This window comes from Pan paniscus, chromosome 19, assembly GCF_029289425.2.
Source record: "Pan paniscus chromosome 19, NHGRI_mPanPan1-v2.0_pri, whole genome shotgun sequence".
In the NCBI taxonomy this organism is placed as follows: Eukaryota; Metazoa; Chordata; class Mammalia; order Primates; family Hominidae; genus Pan; species Pan paniscus.
This window is the reverse complement of record NC_073268.2, coordinates 34813472-34833383: the sequence shown is the minus strand read 5'-3', so window position 1 is coordinate 34833383 and position 19912 is coordinate 34813472. Positions and strand designations below refer to the sequence as shown.

The 19912-nt window shown below is 45.6% G+C and overlaps 1 protein-coding gene and 1 non-coding gene across 8 annotated transcripts in view; both read right to left on the bottom strand.

Annotated features, from left to right (window-relative positions):
• Positions 1-2995: 2995 nt before the first annotated feature.
• The window catches only part of SSH2 (slingshot protein phosphatase 2), a 303596-nt gene continuing 286679 nt past the window's right edge, over positions 2996-19912 (bottom strand). For all 7 annotated transcript variants that reach the window (XM_003812708.5, XM_034942143.3, XM_003812707.6 and 4 more), the window contains 2 exons: positions 13022-13856; positions 2996-9990 (listed from right to left, as the gene is read on the bottom strand). In XM_003812708.5, the coding sequence (XP_003812756.4) occupies positions 7900-9990; positions 13022-13856 (2926 nt within the window). In that variant the 3' untranslated portion in view covers positions 2996-7899. The remainder of the gene's footprint in view (positions 9991-13021; positions 13857-19912) is intronic.
• LOC112437726 (U6 spliceosomal RNA) lies at positions 18676-18786 on the bottom strand. Its single transcript, XR_003026269.1, has one exon. It is a non-coding gene; the product is annotated as a U6 spliceosomal RNA (small nuclear RNA).

Below are 19912 nucleotides of genomic sequence, written 5' to 3'. Positions count from 1 at the left end.
CAAGTTGCCCCGCCCCCTCCCGCGGCGGGAAAGTCGAGCGACCCCGACTCCCCTCCCAGCTTCCGCCGGCCTCGGAGAACCATCGAAAATAAATGTGCAGCTGTGTGCTAGGTGCGCACGCTGCTTCCCTCCCTCCATGACTCCCGGGTAGGCTGGGGAGGCTCGGGTTCGCAGACCTAGAGCAGGACGCTTGGAGAGGGAACGGGCGAGGGGGCGTGCGCCCCTAGAGCGGGCAGCCGTGCGAGATCAGGTGCCTCCGCCCGCATTCCAGCCTCAACCGCGCTCCCAATTTAGCTGTCCCGATCGGCCGGGACTGCGGGACTGCACTTCCAGGCCTCCCTGGGGGAAAGAGGCCCTAGGGAATGAGGACCCAGGCTGATCCTGATGTAGGGCAAGTGAGAGGGCACCCGACACAGGGTTGTGAATGTTAGTTATTGTTATGAATGGCAATAGCGATCATTTGAGAAACCTAAAATGCTGGCTATGTGCTAGGCATTTCACCCCATTAGATGAGATTCCATGGAGCAGGGCGGGAAGCAGCTGGAAGAACAAGGGGAGGACCGAGTGTAAAGTGAACCCGCCTTGACACTCCCTCCCCTCCCAGATGCAGGGAGAAGAGGCTAGCACAGGTCTCTAGTCACATTTTAGGGGTCAGAGAAGCCAACTCAGAGGCCAGACTCCTAATGTTTTCTGGGCCTTGTTTGAATTGGCGCCCGACTGTGTTCCAGGTAAGCTTCCCCCGTCTCCCCCAATATTCACAGAACTGAATGTTGACGGAGGTCAAGGAGATTAAAGATAACCTGATCAAAATACAGCCAGTGAAGACCAGCCAGTCCCGTAGCTCCAGTCTACCCAGTGTCTGCACATTGCCTGGATTTCTTCCCTTGGATCATAAGGGCATCTGGGGCCAGTTATTACTTCCCACCCTCCAGGGCACACCCGGGAGTGAGTGAATGGAACACAGCCTTCTGAAGGGCAGGAACCAGCACTGGGGAGGAAGGGGAGGGAAGGTGGTAGAAACCATGAAGGGCCCACGAGGCTCCTTTGTTTCTCAGGAAGAGTCCAGGTGGCTTGTAGGGACAGAATCAAATCAAGAGTCAGTGGCTTGTAGGGGAACAGAATAAAAAACTGTTACGAGTGCTCCAGAAATAACTCCTGGCGTAGGGGTGCTGGGGCAGGGTATGAGGGTATGTGAGTCATCTCTCTTTTACCTAAAGATTCCAGGCACATGATTAGGAGGAAAATACCTGAGTGACTCCGTTGCTCCTTTACAACAATAACCCATGCTTATGTGCTAGGCACTGGCACTAAGGGCTTTATACGTATTAATTTCATACTCTTAACAATCCTCTAGGCTGGTCGCGGGTGGCTAACGCCTGTAATCCCAGCACTTTGGGAGGCTGAGGCAGGTGGATCACCTGAGGTCAGGAGTTCGAGACCAGCCTGGCCAACATGGCAAAACCCCATCTCTACTAAAAACACAAAAATTTGCCAGGTGTGGTGATGCACACCTGTAATCCCAGCTACTCAGGAGGCTGAGACACGAGAATTGCTTGAACCTAGGAGGCAGAGGTTGCAGTGAGCTGAGATCATGCCCCTGCCCTCCAGCCTGGGTGACAGAATGAGACTCTGTCTCAAATAAAACACACGCACAAAAAACCAAAAAGCAATCCTCTAAGGTGGGTACTGTTGTTATCCCTATTTAACAGTTGAGGAAATGGAGCCACAAAGAGGTTAGGTGGCTTACCCATCACAACCTCAACTGGTATTTGATGTAGCTATGATTCTTACCCACGTGGTCTGGCATCTGGTCCTTGCTTTTCAGCAGCACGCATTTCTGTCTCTCCCTGAAGGACAGTGCCACTTTATCTCACAAGTGCTGAGCTAAAACGTAACTGAGAGTTTATACTGTGTGGCATAGAGGAAAGGATGCCTGGAATGAATTAAAAAACTGGTTCCAGTCCTGGCTCAATCGCCCTATTTTTACAGCTCTCTGAACAGGATTGGGTCAGATTCTTTCCAACTCTGCACCACTCCTTAGCAGAGTAGGGATTTTATGTGCTGCCTCCTCTGAAATGGCATCTCCCCTACCCCCACCCTCCTTCTCTTTAAAGAGAACAGGAGACTCCCTTCTAGAGGGAAGGGCTTGGGACTAGGAAGCAGGAATCCATCAATGCATGCTCCCTTCAGTTCCATCATCTAGGAAGAGCAGTGCTTTCTGGGTACAGGGATTCAGATATTTGCTTGGGCCTGGCGTAGCTCAGCCCTGCCCTCTAGCCTTCTTCTGGCTGCCAAGGCCTGACAGAGCTGTGAGTGGGCAGAGTTAAGGCAGGAAGAACCAATCAGGGAGAGAAGCTACTTGGGCTTGGTGCCTCCCTTTTGAACTGTTAGCTCTGAATGGCAATCCATAGAAGACAGCCATGGATTTCATCTTTTAGGAAGCCATTTTCTGGATGAGGTAGCTGGCACCTTAGCCATGATTTGGTCCATCTGCTTTGGCTAGAAAACCAAGACTGAACTTATCTAGATTGGTCAGGGATCCCAGAGATCCTTAGAATATTTTGTGAAAGACCTTACCTTCACCGTCATGCACTCCAGCTAAAGACCAGCACTGTGCCCCTCCCACTTGATATGGATGATTCAGAATGAAGCAGGCTGACTTTAGTTCAAGGCAGTGATTTTTTTTTTGAGGGGGGCGGGGACTTCAAATTTTGTTAGCAGTTGGGAACTGGAAACTGAGCTCTCCCTAGATGGTAGTCCTGCCTTGTATGTGATGAATGGCACCACTAAATATCTCATGATGTTCATGTCCCATTTCTAGACATTTTTCAGTGGGCTGAGGTGTTTCATTTATTTCTGGGGACTCAGCTCTCTCTTCAGGGTGACATGACTGGGATCAATCATTGAAAACTACTGGTGTTCACTGTGTTTCCTCTTCTGACTCTCCCACCTTCTCCAGCACCTCCCTCCTTTGTTGCATCTGATGAAGTACACGTTTCATCTTCAAAATAAAAATTTATTCAATCTGTAACAAGAACATTGAATCTGCACATTTGCGCACAAGTTCACATTTAAAAACAGTGGAGCATATCTGTAATAAAAAAATCTATGATACAAGTGGAACATCCCAACCACCAGGAAGATTAAGGAAGGAGATGAGACCACTCTATATTCTGCTTCAAATGCCTCAAAAATGTCCCAGAGATTCCAGGGAGCACCTGCTTTAATAAAACATGAGCATAAAAGTTTGGGGTGGCTTGGGGCAAAGGTAACAGTCAGAGGAGAGTCTTCTGGACTTGTTTTCCATGTTAGAACAAGTCCTACAAAACAAAGCAGAAAGAAAAAAAAAAGAAAAGTAAAGTAAAGGCACCTTTAGATATGCCAAGCAAACCAAAATCCAACAGAACATAAAAATCAAACATTTCCCTGTGGGCTTACTGATTGGGAAGCACTTCAGGGCCAGTTACCCAGTTTTTAGTTTGGGTATTAGCTCTGCATGTGTACACAGGACGCTGCCACCAGCATTGCTTTGAGGACACAGATGGCAGCACCAGTCAAATGCCTCTTAAGGGATCTTCAAGGTGATTAAGGATGATTCCAGTTTAGAAATCCTATCCTAGATCTCTGGGGCACTGAGAAAATGAGGCTGGTTATCTTCTCATAGCAGGAGCCAGGGCCAGTCACCCTCCATTTCCAGGCTGGAAAAGTACAGAAGCACCTTGCAATAGCTCTTCATGACGTCAAGGGACCCCACACCCTGGGAGAAGGGTTAGGAGTGTGCAGCTTCCTGCTTTGGTGGCAGGCCTTTTCCTAACATGGGTGTCAGAGGAGTTGAGGCAGCAAATATGCTTGTGTCTAATACATGCCTTGATCTTTTAGTTTGGAAGGGAAAACAAAGTCCAAGATGCTTTTAAGTTGGATTGATGCTGAAACAGCTAAAATTTCATCTTATCCACCATCAAAAAGCAAAACAAAATTAAACAAAATGACACTAGCCATTCACCATTACAACCATCACTATAAGACACACCATCACTGAGGAAATGACAACTATTTCCATAGAGAGTGCTGGATGGGAGGGCAGGACACAGACGGAAGTCAGCTTCAGGGTATACCCACTTATTCACAAGGGCTGACCATGATGGCCCTGCTCTGCATGAGGACTCACAGGACAGCTAGGGCACTGATGCCTGCAGGACTGCATGGCCGACAAGATGATGCACATTTTAATATTCAAAATGTAAACAAAGTATCCACAAATAGTCCAAAAAAGCCAAAGAATGGCTTTACTTAAAAATTTTTAAATGCCCTTAAAAGTGACTTTTTGCATAATGCTTTCTTAAAAAAAGAACTCTCACAAAAACATTTTTACCAAACATGCCTAGATCACTTCAGAACTGAAATCCTCAGATGAAACAGGTGAACACTTCTGTGACCTGCTACATCTCAGAAGCTTCTCATAGGAAGCTTTGAGTTTACCCAACAGCATCTGTCTGGGGCCTGTGAGCAGAGTACCTCAGAGCCTGAGGCACTGAGATCTTCAGGCTGTCCTTGGAGCTCTGGGTAGTTTGCAAAATGAGAAAGAGGAACTATCAGTAGGGATAAAGACACAGAACAAGGAAATCCATAACCCTGTCTCAAGCCTCCTCAGAACCAGGAAAATACTAAAGATCCTGAAGAGACTAAGATGATAGGAACGATCCCAAACATTTAGAATCTGAAAGGCAACTAAAATGAGGAGAGATGAATATTACGGTACTATAGTACTACATGTCTACTACAGTATCCATTACTCCTGGGTGTCTCCAAAAATCAAGAAAGGGTTGGGGTTTCCCTTTCTACTGACCAGGTTCAGCTCAAGTTCTGTATGCTCCTGGGGCTTTTACCCCATACACCAAAACATCAACTGTTTTTATATATGTACATATGTGTACACATGCACATACACTCCTCCAAAATAAGTGAGAGTCTATGGTGGTTTAAAAAGAGAGAGAGAGAGAGGAGAGAGAGAGAGGCAGGCAGGCACTGGGCAAGAGTCAAAGTTTTTCCTATTCATCTTTGCCAGTCTATCAAATCTGCCATTTCAGGTCAGGTCATGAACAAAAGAAAAGGGAAAGATGCCACTGGAGATTATAAAAGAGTCTGAAGAGAAGACAGTCTGGAAAGTCCTTGACAGTTCACTGCGCACCTCCCCTGGACACTGCTCAGCTATGTAAATAACCCAGGAACACCCAATTCTGGGAGTCTGAAAAGGCTGGCACAAACTCCTTGGCATGGTTGAATGACAGATACTCTGTAGAAGATGTTTATTTAGGCAGGTAAATTAAATGATAAAAAAAGTAATTATAAAAAGGCAGAAAGACTTTCCTCTGCTCTTGAAAATTTTTTTTCCCCACAGCATTAGTGGGTTTTGTCCCATCTTTGTTGTTATTTAATGCAGTGAGTGAACATTAAACACAGTGGAGGGGAGAAGAGGGAACAGTCCAAAACTTTGGTCCTGCTTGTACCTCTTAGTGTGTGGGATGTCATCATCGTAAGGGGTTACCACAAGTGGATGCCACTCTCTTAACTTCCAGGCAAATCCTCTCCCCACCCTGCCACAAGTTCCTGCCCTTCCCCATCATATTGGTGGTGGAACTGCTTCAAGAAGGCAGGGTATTCTACATGGAAGAGCTCTGGAAATCCATAACCCTGTCTCAAGCCTCCTCACATTGGTTCATACCACCTAATAAAACACTTTACAACACACAAATATCCAGGAATCACAAAACTGAGTGGATGATATACTTGAACATTCAAGGAAACTACTGAGCAACAGCACAGGGTACACATAATCACTACACCATAGAGACGCTTTTAGCAAGTGGTTTCTGTCCAACCTGCTTCCTGGCAGGGATGTCAGACCCAACCTTGGCTTCCACACAACTTCACAGCTCCTCTTAAGACCCAGTGGCCCCAGTCTACCTTTTCTGCATCTTTTGGGTCGCCCTGCCATCTGCCCCCACCAAACTCTGGCCTCTGACATCATGCTGACAGTCTGTGCATTTGTATTTTCCTCAGTGCTGTGATAAGCCAAAAACCTGTCTCCAGTCTATACTCAGTCAATCCTCAGTAACGTGGACATCAACGAAAGCAAATCTGCAAGCCTCTTCAGTTTCAATGAGATGCAGAGGTGTTTCATGCTAGACTAAATCTGTTTTCTGTAAGAAGCTACAAGAGGCTTGTTTATGACAGGCGCTGCTGCGTTAAGGATCTCCACAACAGTAGCAAAACGACAGCATCCTAAATGGAGTCACTGTGGGCACTTGCCCCTGGTTGAGGCCTCCCCTGTGGCCTTCAGCCTCTACTAGGAGCTTCCACTCTGGGCAACTCACATATACTTCCTGGCTGTGGTTGAGATACTGGCAAACAATGTTCTGGGATTTCAGTCTCACAGAGAAATCAGCTTTCAGTCACGCTGTGACCTAATGGGAGCCTTTGGGGGTGTCTCTGAGGAAGAAGTTACTAATGCATAATTTGGCAGGAGCTGGTGATTGGAAGTCTCCATTTAAACAACTACAGCCACCATCAACATATTGTACAGATTCCTATCAACACCCAACACTTCCATTTCTGGTGTCTGTGTGTTTTCCAGTTGCAACTCTACTCCTTCTTAAAAAGAATAAATCAAAATTACCCTACAACATGAACAAGACACTAAGACAGTGACAGTATTATGTACATAAATACTGTGTACAAACTTTAGAGAAATGACAAACCTTCCAGGAAAAGGAAAAAAAAGTGTTAACAGTGATAATACCAAAAATAAAACGTTGCATTCAATGGATGTTAAACATATGTAACAATTCAAATATAATCTATGAAATTTAAAAAAATAGGCAGCATGGGGACAACAGCATGGGGAAGGAAAATAAACTGGAAGAAAATATGGCCATTAAACTCAGAAGGCCCAAAGAATTATTCAAGTAATGGAAGGGTTAAAACCCTACATACATATTCATTTTACAAGAACACACTGACTTTCGATTGCTGCTTTTCAAACATGTCACTGTTGTTTTCAGTTGGGAGGACACTGCAGAGCACATTTTTCTGGCAGGGAGAGCCAAGATGCCCTCTGTGTGGATCCCACCAACCCAGCAGTTTCTGGGCAGCAGCCTCTCCACCCCCAACTTTATGTCTTCCTCCTCTTATCATGCTTTCCTCTACAGAAGACCACTTGGATTTCATTTGGGGTCCTGTTTTAATTTCAAAAATAATTTTCTTGGGAAAAAAACTATATGATAAATTTGCAGAGCCGGCCATTATCATGTCTTACTGTAACGATACACTCTGGAATACCGGAAGACCCTCTTTTAAAGCAAAGCGGAACCTGCCTCCTTCAGGAACTCTAAAGGGCTGCGGCTGGATGAAGGCTGAGAGCCCTCTGACTGCTGGCTGCCGTTTAGCCCATTCGATGCCTCAGGTCTGGAAACCAAACCATCATCACAAAGGCAGGGGAACATCTCCAATCCCCAGCTTTATCTCCACCCCTCCGAATCTGCTTCCTTCCCTCAATTAAGAAACCATGCCTTTTCTCAGAGGGCAAAATGAGAAGCAGGTGGCAGCTGACTGAAAAACAGCAATTTGCCTTTGATAAAGGTGTTCTCTGAAAATGACTTTTTTGAGGTTTGATTTTTTAAAATAAAAAATGATAAACGGTCTTGCCATCCAGATCAATCTCTCTTTCCCCTTACATATACACACACATACACACTGAAAAACCCAAACCCTGCATGCGCCAGAAACAGTAAAACGACCAAAATATTATAAAATTAACCAATAAAGTGCATGTTCCTTACATATTACACCTGCCCCTTTTACAAACATTTCTTCTAGAAAGTCACATGTGTAGGCTCAGAATCACATGGTATTATAGAAGGGGTTGGTTGTCCGTTTTTTGTCATTTGCCTTTTTCAGTCTCCTAAGGGGGTGAGTTCTGCCGTGTTGCTGACGGGGTGCCACGGCCAGCCCTGGAGCTGGGCATGCACACTGCAGTCCCTGGGTCTGTAGCACGGGAAGGCCTCCTTCAGAACTAGTCAATTCAAGTCCTGCCCTGGGGAGCAAATACTGCTGACTAGAACCAAATTCTTTGGCATACTGCACAAGGGGCCTCTCCACTGGCTTGCTCTGCACAATACACTCTGTTGTTGTGAGTTGTTCTACAAAAGACTTGGTGGGCTCTGGGTTGTGGGGGGCACCTGGGTTTTCTAGGGACTCTTGGTCCTCCATCGCGTGCATGCCTGAGTCTGTTCTGAGGAAAGGCTGAAGCAGTTTGAGATGAGGGGATTCACAGGAGGCAGGCTCCCTCTCTGGTAAGCAGTCTTTACAGAGGTCCAAGTAACCTAATTTGGCGAGAGAAGCTGAGCGCCTCATTTGGGATGGTTTGGTGAGCCCTGCCTGGAAAACCACTCGAGACTCGATTTCTTTAGCACGCTCCTTCACCACACCAGGGCTGTGGCTGAGACTCTTTATGTTTTCACTACTAGAGCTATGTGGGAGTCGACAGGCTACAGACAATGGGTCCATTTTCTCCTGTAACTCCCCAGTGTTGTCACCAAGTTTGCTAATTAAACTTAGGTCTGCGCTACTTAGCTGGGAGTCCTTATATGGCACCTCACCGCCACTGGAGAGAGGGCTCTCCTGACTTTCTTCCCAGCTAACCTGTTCTGCAGAGGGCTCATCTGTAGTGCTGCTCTGCTCTGTGAAGCCCTCCAGGTGAACCATAATCTGGGGATGCAGGTAATCCAAACTGGCAGACAGTAAATGGGTTGTATGACTGACAAAAGGTGCTGCTGTCTCCAGGGCTGTGGACAGGCTGCTGCCTCTGTCTTCAGGGCTACTCAGGATGGAGGTCGGATGGTCAGTGGGTCTGTTGTGCTCAGGGGAGGAAGAATGAGGCAGAGGTAGCACTTGGGGGTGCAGAGAAACCTGGTTGGGGTCCAGAGTCCTGTTTAGATTTTCATCCAGTGTGCAGAGCACAGTGACAGATTTTTCCACGTTCACTTTCCTCAGCCCTTGCTCTCCGCTCTTCTCACCAGTGGCTATTTCACTCCCTGGCCCAGTGTGATTGGGTGATGTAACTATGTGGGGATATTCAATGATTTCTACCCTCTTGGGAAGGGGAAGAGGGACTGCCTGTGTTTCAGACTCCTGGTATGGAATCACAGTCCTCAGATCCTTCAGGACTCCTTCCTGCTGTGTTCCAGTATCTGACCCTGGGCCCTCCTGAGGATCTGGCAAGTGGTCAAACTCCAGCACCTTGGGAGCTGGAACAGTGGCATTCTGCTCAGAATGGGACAGTGAGCCAGCCTCAGACCCACTGTATTTCCCTTTGCCTTTGCTCATTTCTGGTTCCTTGAGGACAAATGAATGTTCTGGGGGGGCTTCATCACTTTTCCCTTTTGGTGCTAGGTCTGCCACAGAAGAATCATTCTTTGAATTCTTACGAGTGGACAATGAGGTACATGTTGGGGCAGCACCATGATGCTCTTGCTCCTGCCGTAAGCGCTCTTCGAACTCCAAGGTGGCTCGCCTCACAGACCCAGGGTACCACTTGGCACCTGGGTGCATCCCTGAGCCCTGGAGCTCTTGTTCCCCCTCATCTGGTTCCCCTTCTTCCAAGTCTGCTATAGATGAGTGTGTGGTTAGGCAGCCTTCTGGGTTGCACATCCCTGAGTCTTTGGCTAGTTCAGGCTGGGCTGTGCAGGAGCCCTCATCTTGCTCCATATGTCCAGGTTTGTTCTCTGGAGTCTGGGCCCTCTCAAGGAGCAGCTCATGGATGCTGTTCTTCTTTGGTGTATGGCATGGGTTGGGTAAGATGTCTCCTTTCAGTTGAATCTGCCCAACTCCTTGACTGATGGACTCAATTTCAGTGACAATTTCTTTGACTGAAATTGCATTTTCCGAGTGAGACTGCATGAAGATGTCTGGGCTGACCAGTTCTGAAATTGCCTAAGAAGAGAAAGTAGTGAGAAGATTATGGCAAACTGCAGTCTAATTGAAAATGCTGGATTTTCTGCTTATTAATCCTCTGATCCAGGACAACCTATCTGACTATGAGAATACAAATCATGGAGTGCCTGGGACCACACTCTGCCCATCTGTTTTGTCAGACTACAAGAAAAAACTGGATTCATCAAGGCTAGACATAACATTTGTTATAGCTTGTGTTACTCTCTACTAAACTTTCTGTTCTGTTTACTCAAGCAGAATTCCAATCCAATACTTTGCTCCCAAATGAACAGCAAATATTTTTGGAGGCTCCTATAATCTATATTTTCCTAAGACTATGAGCCTCCAGGATTCAGGCCATACTGTAGTAAATGAAACCTTTCCCCCGTGGCCTATCAACTTCTAGTTTGATCCTAACCTATCTGAGGGAAAGAGTTCCATTTAAGGGCTAAGATATGTCCTTAGATATGTCCCAGTGATAGAGCAAGATGGGCGAGGCTATCACCTGATGTCTGATTTGGAGACTCACTGCTCTCTTCACTCCTCTGTCTTGCTAGCTTTCACCCAAATCCTCTCACTGCTTCCCCTAGCAGCAACATCCCAGTACCTACAAGCAGGGAGAATGCACTGTCTGACTACATAATCTCTAAGTTTCACATGGTTCCTTCTGGGAAAGGTTTACTTGGCTTACACAGCCACATGCCTTAGCAAACTTAGAAACCATAACTCTCTAATATTTTACTATTTTACCAGCTATAAATTCCCAGGTGGATTTAGAACAAGGCCAAAGAATACTGACCAATGCAAAATCAGGTCCTACTGTAAAAAAAACAAAAGAATCTCAAAATCTGGGAATAGCCCTTGGACACCTCTTAAAGTAGTATCATTATGAGTATCAATCTAGTTAACATTTTTATAAGCCTTCAAAGTATATTTCCCTGGAACTGTTCTGGTTTTTCTCCCTCAAAAGAGAGTCAGAGTTAGTACAATCTAACAAGGTCAGTAATGCCTTTGGGGGAAATGTGCCATGACATCAGGCAGAGGCAAACTTGCCATGAATGGGAGAGAAGCCACAGTGGGCCCAGTATGTGCATGGGCCATGGAGGGAGGGCTCATATGACCAGGGACTTTGCAGAAAGGCTATTTCTGTCAGTGCTGCTACAGTCAATGGTCCAAAGGAGAGCACAAGCATCCTGCCTTCTCAGTAGAAAGGAAACAGGGGCACAGCTTTGCATGTGGTGAAAAGACAGAAGCAGAGTCAAGAATCACAGTGGGGTAGTTAAGGAGAGAGAACAAATCGTTAACGGACAAAGCGGTAAATATAAGCAGACAGACATCAGGAGAGCCAAAGAATCTATGACTAGCTCCACTAATCATTAAGTGAAGTTTGGTATGTTAGAGTAAATCTGTCACAGTTTATTTCCCAACTACTGTATTGTAATGATTTAAGACACTGCTGTATATAAGATGTCAGAAGTGTCAAAATGTGAGTAAGTATGAGTCTTAGAATTGATGCGATATAGTGATTCTTTTCCTGGTTTGAGATGGCTTGTAAGAGCTCCTATGCCACAAAGAAGAATCTTAGGATTCTGTCTGCTGGCAAATTCATTTCCTTTTGATTATTATTATTATTATTTTTGAGACAGAGTCTCGCTCTGTTGCCAGGCTGGAGTGCAGTGGCATGATCTCAGCTCACTGCAACCTCCACCTCCCGGGTTCAAGCGATTCTCCTGCCTCAGCCTCCCAAGTAGCTGGGACTACAGGTGCGCGCCACCACGCCCAGCTCATTTTTGTATTTTTAGTAGAGATGGGGTTTCACCATGTTGGCCAGGATGGTCTTGATCTCTTGACCTCGTGGTCTGCCTGCCTCAGCCTCCCAAAGTGCTGGGATTACAGGCGTGAGCCACTGCTCCTGGCCTTCCCCTTGATTCTTGAGTACCACAGCATTGGAGATGAAGAAGTCAGGTACATTATTATTATGATATTGTTTGAGACAGTCACACTCTGTCATCCAAGCTGGAGTGCAGTGGCGCGACCTCGGCTCACTGCAATCTCTGTCTCCTGGGTTCAAGTGATTTTCCTGCCTCAGCCTCCTGAGTAGCTGGGATTATAGGCATGCACCACCACACCCCAGCTAATTTTTGTATTTTTTGTAGAGACAGGGTTTCACCATGTTGGTCAGTCTGGTCTCGAACTCCTGACCTTGTGATCCGCCCGCCTTGGCCTCCCAAAGCGCTGGGATTACAGGCGTGAGCCACCGCGCCCGGCCAGCACATTATTAATAGCAGGAACTCAGCATGGGAAGCAGTTGCTACTGTAACAACTATTCACACATGTCTAGTCTTTGACTTTTCTGAGACAATAAGAATTTCCCAAACAAATCTATCTTCTCAGAGACACAGCTCTCACTCAGGCAGCATCTGAGTCCCTGGCATTTTTTTGGTAAGATCTGATATTAACTGCGTATCTTTGGACTTCTTTTTTTTTTGAGACAAGAGTCTTGCTCTGTCGCCCAGGCTGGAGTGCAGTGGCACAATCTCGGCTCACTGCAAGCTCCGCCTCCTGGGTTCACACCATTCTCCTGCCTCAGCCTCCCGAGTAGCTGGGACTACAGGCGCCTGCCACCACACCTGGCTAATTTTTTGTATTTTTTAGTAGAGACAGGGTTTCACCGTGTTAGCCAGGATGGTCTCGATCTCCTGACCTTGTGATCCGCCCGCCTTGGCCTCCCAAAGTGCTGGGATTACAGGTGTGAGCCACTGCGCCTGGCCATCTTTGGACTTCTCGTTGTTCAGCCAGGACACTTGTTTTTGGCTCACTCCTTCCTCTGTCATCCCCTCTTAGAAGTGCTTCCAATGACACCAGAAAGGTAAATTCCCAAAAGGCAAATTATTTAAAAAATATTTAAACCCTAAGTTTTCAAGGAAAACCTCAGCCAGACTCTCCATCAAAAACAAACATAACATAATCCCAAATAATTTACCTTTGAAGAGAACTTCATTAGGTGGAAAACTATAAAGACAGTTTTTACCTTTGACTGTTCCTCATCCATTGAAGATTCTTCTGATGCATGGGGAGTATTACTCAAAGAGCTGCTTCTCTGGTCATCAGCTGTCACTTTGGAAGGGGCTACTTCTACCACTGACAGTCGACAGCTCTCATTCCTTCCTCCACCCAGTTCCTCCATCCTTGAATGGGAAAAAGATCGTGACCGGGTTTCTTGGGAGAGCTCCACAAACTTCTCTAGGGCACTAAAAAAGTCAATGCGATCTGTACTGAAATCTGAGATTTCAGTCTGGCAACTGGGTTGGGGGCTTGGTGACTCAGGATCAGGGGACATGGGGAGGTCTTTCAGTGGAGATGTCAATTCTTCCATAGGCAGTAGGTGGACATTCATGTCTGCTTTCAGTGCATCTGTCTCCAAATCTTCCACTGTTAAGTCTGGAAACTTGTTGGCCATTTCTGGGACATGTCCAGGCTGAATTAAGGCTTTGGATGCATGGCAATTGTCAAGAGGAAATTTTGATTCATTCAGACAACACCCTGATGAGCATCCATTGATGTCATTTAAGTTTAATTCATCCTCAATCTGTCCAGCATGAAATTCCCTAGAAGTAAACTCCAAGCAGATCATTCTTTCTTTGGTACACAGGCCTTTCTGATTTGCATCTTGTGGGACCATATGTTCCACAAAGACAGGAGGTATGGGTGGGTGACTCTCCATGGTCTTCACCTCAGCAATCTGGTCTGCTGAGGTGGTGATATCCTTCTTGTTGAGTTCTAGCCCAGGTTTGCAGATGGGTTCGTGGTGGTCTGAGAGGTCACTATCTGAATGAGATCTCCATAGTTTGTTATGCCGCTGTTTGCTGTGGAGGACATACACAGGAAGTATCTTAATCTGGTTTGTAAAGATAATCAACACCCTCCCAGGAAAACACTCCCAGATAAATCTTAACTTGTAAAAATGCTTTGTTATTGCTCAATGGAACTAGGCAATAAACGTTTGAAAAGACACTCAATTTAATAGCAAAAAACAAAGCAAAACAACAACAAATGAGTGTGAGTTTTTTTTACCTATCAGTCTGACAGGAATTAAAATGGTTGGTAACAGCCAGTGTTGATGATGGTATGGCTAAACAAGCCCTCTCATATACTGGTAGGAGGAGTGTGAATTCAGAATTTTTGTTTTTTGTTTTTTTCAGAGTCTCGCTTTGTTGCCTAGGCTGCAGTGCAGCGGCTTACTGCAACCTCTGCCTCCCAGGTTCAAGCAATTCTCCCACCTCAGCCTCCCGAGTAGCTGGGATTACAGGAACATGCCACCATGCCTGGCTAATTTTTGTATTTTTAGTAGAGATGGGGTTTCGCCATGTTGACCAGGCTGGTCTTGAACTTCTGACCTCGAGTGATATGCCCACATTGGCCCCCCACCACAACCAGCTGAACTGTAGATTTTAAAGACTGAAATCTGGCAATAGCTCTCCAAATTTAACCCTTTAACCAACAATTCTTCCTTAATACATTTTTCTTGGAGGAATACTACTACAAGTACACACAGATATCCATATGGCCAGGTAAGGTGGCTCACGCCTGTAATCTCAGCACTTCATGGGAGGCCGAGGCGGGCAGATCGCTTGAGCCCAGAAGTTCAAGACCAGCCTGGGCAACATGGTAAAACTCCATCTGTACAAAAATATAAAAAATTATCCAGGTGTGGTGGCGTATGACTGTAGTCTTAGCTACTCAGGGGGCTGAGGTGGGAGGATTGCTTGAGCCCAGGAGGGTGAGGATGCAGTGAGCTGAGATTGTGCCACTGCACCCAGCCTGGGTGACTGAGTGATCCCTTGTCTCAAAAAAAATAAATAAATAAAAATAAAGAAAGATATATACAGATATTTACTGGCCGGCTGCCGTGGCTCATGCCTGTAATCCCAGCACTTTGGGAGGCTAAGGCGGGCGGATCGCTTGAGGTCAGGAGTTCGAGACCAGCCTGGCCAACATGGTGAAACCCCGTCTCTACTAAAAATACAAAAATTAGCTGGGCGTGGTAGCGGGCACCTGTAATCCCAGCTACTCGGGAGGCTGAGACAGGAGAACTCCTTGAACCCGGGAGGCAGAGGTTGCAGTGGGCCGAGATTGCACCAATGCACTCCAGCCTGGGTGACACAGCGAGACTCCATCTCAAATAAACAAACAAATAAACAAAAAAAGATATTTACTATGACACTATTTGTGATACTAAAAGATGAGACACCAAACAACAACAAAAAAGGATTTACATTATAATCCATACAACTATATGCTGTGAAGCTGTTAAAAGCTGTCAGGTCTACAGAAATCTTCTGTGATAAGAAAAAAAAAAAAAAAAAAACTAAAAGGAAAAAAAAAAACCTGTCAGGTATTTTAGCGGAATGATATACAAGGTATACTATTCAGTAAAAAAAAAAAACCTCAAACACATTTGAAATTAGTGTCTATGTTAGAATAATATAGGAAAAAATCTGGAGGAACATCACCAAACTGATAATAGTGATTCTTTCAAGAAAGGTAGAAATACTTCTGGGGAAGGCTTTTACTTTCTATATTTTACACACACACACACACACACACACACACACACACACACACACGGTCTCACACTGCCACCAGGCTGGAGTGCAGTGAAACGATCAGAGCTCACCGCAGCCTCAACCTCCTGGGCTCAGGTGATTCTCCTGCCTCAGCCTCCTTAGTAGTAGCTGGGACTACAGGTGTTTGCCACCACACCTGGCTGATTTTTTAATTTTTTTTTTTGTGGAGATGGGGGTCTCACTATGTTGCCCAGGCTGGTCTTGAACTCCTGGGTTCAAGTGATCCTCCTGCCTTGGCCTCAGGGATTATTGGAGTGAGCCACCAAGCCTGGCCTCTATATTTTTACAATTTTTGAATTTAAAAAATGGGCATGTTTAACAATTATAATCAGAAAAAAACCTACTAAAATCAAAACATACAAGTAACACAAAGGGAATACTCTGTTGGAACCTATTACCAAGTCCTCATAACTGGGATGAAGAGCTGATGTAGGATTAATGACTGACATGGGGGCATGAGGAGCACGGTAAGCATTCTGGAATCAGAAAGCAAAGGAAGGGCTAGTAAATTTGGAGAGAAAGCTTAGTAACAGAATGAAGGGAATAGCATAAAGGATAGGCCCTTTCAGAAGAATCTCTGGGTAAAAATCATTAAGCTAAGGAGACACGTGGAAAAAGCAGGTGGGCCAAAGGAAGACTCCCCTCCATCACCATTTTATGAAAGAGGTCTGAGGTAGGGAGGAGATTTCATTTCAAACCACACACTCTTAAACAGTTCCCAAAACCCCAGCCAAAAAGAGAAAGGTGGCCCTTTTGTTGGTCAGGTTCATCTGCCCAGGAAACAGGTCACTAAGTATGGTCCTTGGGGGTGTGGTCTCCATGACTTACAAGCTGATGAGGAGTTACCAAACCGCAGGGTGGAATGGGAAACTCAGCCCAAAACAACTTGCCCTGGGCTCCGGGCCACGCCTGGGCTCTGCCGAGTCATGCTCAGGCGCCTGCACTAATGTGACCCCCTGTTTGTTCTCAACTCTGCACCTGCTCTCAGCTACCCCTGCCTGTCTGCTGCTTGGGTGGGGCTCTCTCTGACTCATGCCTGCACAGCAAAGGGGTGCTTTCCTGGGAAGGAGCAGGTCAATCTTTTTATGAAGACAAGCTGTAATCAATCAGCTGGGTATGAGATGGGGTTTTCACCCTTTCCAAGCTGCATGAGCTCCAGCCACCCCTAGGAGGAGACAACATATCACGCATCTCAAGTGAGTGGCTGTGGGGAGGGGCAAGCTGACTGTTTGGATAGGTGGGGCCTAAGTTGTACATTATGACCAACTGAGGCCAGTGGTTTCCTTTTAAAGTTTCTTCTCTTATATGCAGACATCCTCTTTTCCTGAAATAAATATGAGTGTATTCCCCAATTTCTATCCCTCACCTATCATGAGGATGTTCAAACCTGCACCAGCTTCTCTCACCCACCATAGTAGGACAATGCCTGGGATGCAAATCACTGGGAAGACCTCTCAGGGGGTGGCTGTTTTCACTCTTCTAATAACAGAACAGGCAAAATGAGAAGTTTAATGATCCCAAGAATCCTCCAAAGTATGTTTTTTTTGTTTTTTGTTTTTTTTTTTTGAGACGGAGTCTCGCTCTGTCGCCCAGGCTGGAGTGCAGTGGCGCGATCTCGGCTCACTGCAAGCTCCACTTCCCGGGTTCACGCCATTCTCCTGCCTCAGCCTCCTGAGTAGCTGGGATTACAGGCACCCGCCACCACGCCTGGCTATTTTTGTATTTTTAGTAGAGACGGGGTTTCACCGTGTTAGCCAGGATGGTCTCCATCTCCTGACCTCGTGATCCGCTTGCCTCAGCCTCCCAAAGTGCTGGGATTATAGGCGTGAGCCACCATGCCCGGCCCCTCCAAAGTATGTTTTTTAAACTGCCTGCAGATCACTAATCAGTCAGGAGAGAATGAGAGACTGAAGTTATGCTAATAGGCAGCAACAGTGCATGTTTCAGAGGAAGTCTGACATCGCAGCTGTGTAACCAGCAGGGATTTCCTTCTCTTCCTTGGGGAGAAAATCATCAGAAAATACTGGGCCAGGGCTCTGGAATTAAACTGACACTTGTAAAAGAGAGGAAAAAAAAAAACAATCTAAAGATAGGTCTGATGCTGCTGCCTTGTTTTCATTTTTGCAATAGGACCTGGAGGGAGAATGGCAAGCAGCTGATTCATCTCCATTGCCTGTGAAACACTGCTACTCCACGTGTCACTTCTCACTCAGGGGTCCCCTCCTCACTCCTCCCTACTCAAGGGTAACCTCCATCCTGAATTTTGTGCTTATCATTCCCTTTTTTTTCTTTATAGTGTCAACATGTTTTGTTCCTAATACTGCTTTGTTTTGCATGTCTTGAACTTTATATAAATGGTATCCCACTGTATATATTCTTCACCAATGGATTTTTTTTAAAGATTCATCACTGTGTATAAAGGTAATCCACAGAGTGTAATGAGTATGCCACAATTTATTTCCCTTCTGTTGGTTCAAGCAATTCTCCTGCCTCAGCCTCCAGAGTAGTTGGAATTATAGGCATGCGCCACCATGCCTGGCTTATTTTTGTATTTTTAGTAGACACGGGGTATCACCATGTTGGACCAGGCTGGTCTCAAACTCCTGACCTCAAGTGATCTGCCCACCTCGGCCTCCCAAAGTGTTGGCATTACAGATATGAGCCACCACGCCTGGCCTCATCATGTTTTAGTCGGTTACACTAAACTGTTTTTTTCCAATGAAGCTTTGTCCTGAGACAGTTTATTCTAACACTTCATCACTGGTAGGAATAGATGTAATGTATTAGATCATATCTATTATTTTAAACTATTAAATTTTAAACTTGGCCAACTCCCCACCTCCCACCCCCTTCCAGGCAGGCAGCAAATAAACAGCTTGCCAAAAAGGAACTTCAGAGTTGGTCTGTATCCTGGATGATATAACCAAGTCTCAGATCCTTTTCCCCCTTGAGTGGCCTCTGACCTGAATTTGGATTCATATAAAGACACAGACATACATAAGGTGATTAGGTCATTCTGGGAAATAATTGGCCTTTTACCTAGTTAATGAACAAGAGGAAATTTTATTTTTATTTTTAAATATTTTTAAGTTGTCAGCCTTGTGTAGGGGCCATGCCAATCTTCTCTGTATAGTTCCAATTTTAGTGTATGTGCTGCCCAAGTGAGCACAAGAAGAAGGAAATTTAAATGACAGATGCATAAGGCGTCCCATTATCTTGCCTCCACTTTCATATTGTTACGTGTTTGGTGAAACATCAACTCTGAGAAAGTTATATAAAGGAAAAGGCTGCTAAAAATGGAGTACTTGCACCTGTAATCTAGCTACTCAGGAGGCTAAAGCATGATGATCACTCCTAGGCCTAGGAGTTGAGTGAGACTAGCCTGGGCAATATAGACATTGTCTTTTTTTAAAAAAAAAAAAAAAAAAAGAGGGCCAGGAGTTATAGTAAAATCAGGCTGCCTATAGTTACTTTTTGGGGTATTAGGCAGCCTGTATAAAGGAAGAGAAAAAGCATTATCTGAATATTTTTTTGTGTGATGTGCATCGCCCAAGATGCTTTAAGATTATTTAACTGGAAAGCTAGTAAGAAAATCCTTTTAAATCTCCATTGCTCTTGGCTGTCACCTGACCAGGAGTCCACGTCTTTCCTTCTCAGGTTGCCTACTGCCAGCTGACCAATGTGCATCAGCTAACTAGACCTCAGTGTCTCCACCAGCAAAGCCAGGGTAAAAGACAACCCTGCCTCCCCTGGCCCTTGTGACAGGGGCACTCAAAGAATCAAAACTGACATTTCTGAGGAAACATGGCACAGACTCTCCCTGGTCACCACCCAGGTTTTTTTCCTTGTCCCCTATACACTGAAACCTAATACCACAGACACACGGTCCAACTTGCAAATGGTCTGCTTGAAATCTAAACCTGTCTAATGGAACATAAATCTGCCAGATACCTGCATGATCAGAGTGCAGAATAACAAACAGGGCTGCTGGCAGTTTAATGGAGTTTTAAAACACAGGCACACACACAGACACCCCCCCGCCCCACCGCCTCTTGTTTTGCTCCCATCCCCCATCTATAAAAACAGAAAAAATAAAATCAGATATAAATGCTATAAGTAGCTTTATGATACCCTTCTTTTTAGGTCTAAAGGGAAATATTAAACATTAGCCTTCTCCAGGCTTTTAATGATATACTGGGAGGTGCAAAAAGTCCCTTGTATTTCAGAGGGGCTTGGCCCATACCCTCATACTCTGATTAAGACTGTAACCAATTCACAAATCAGTACAGGAGCCT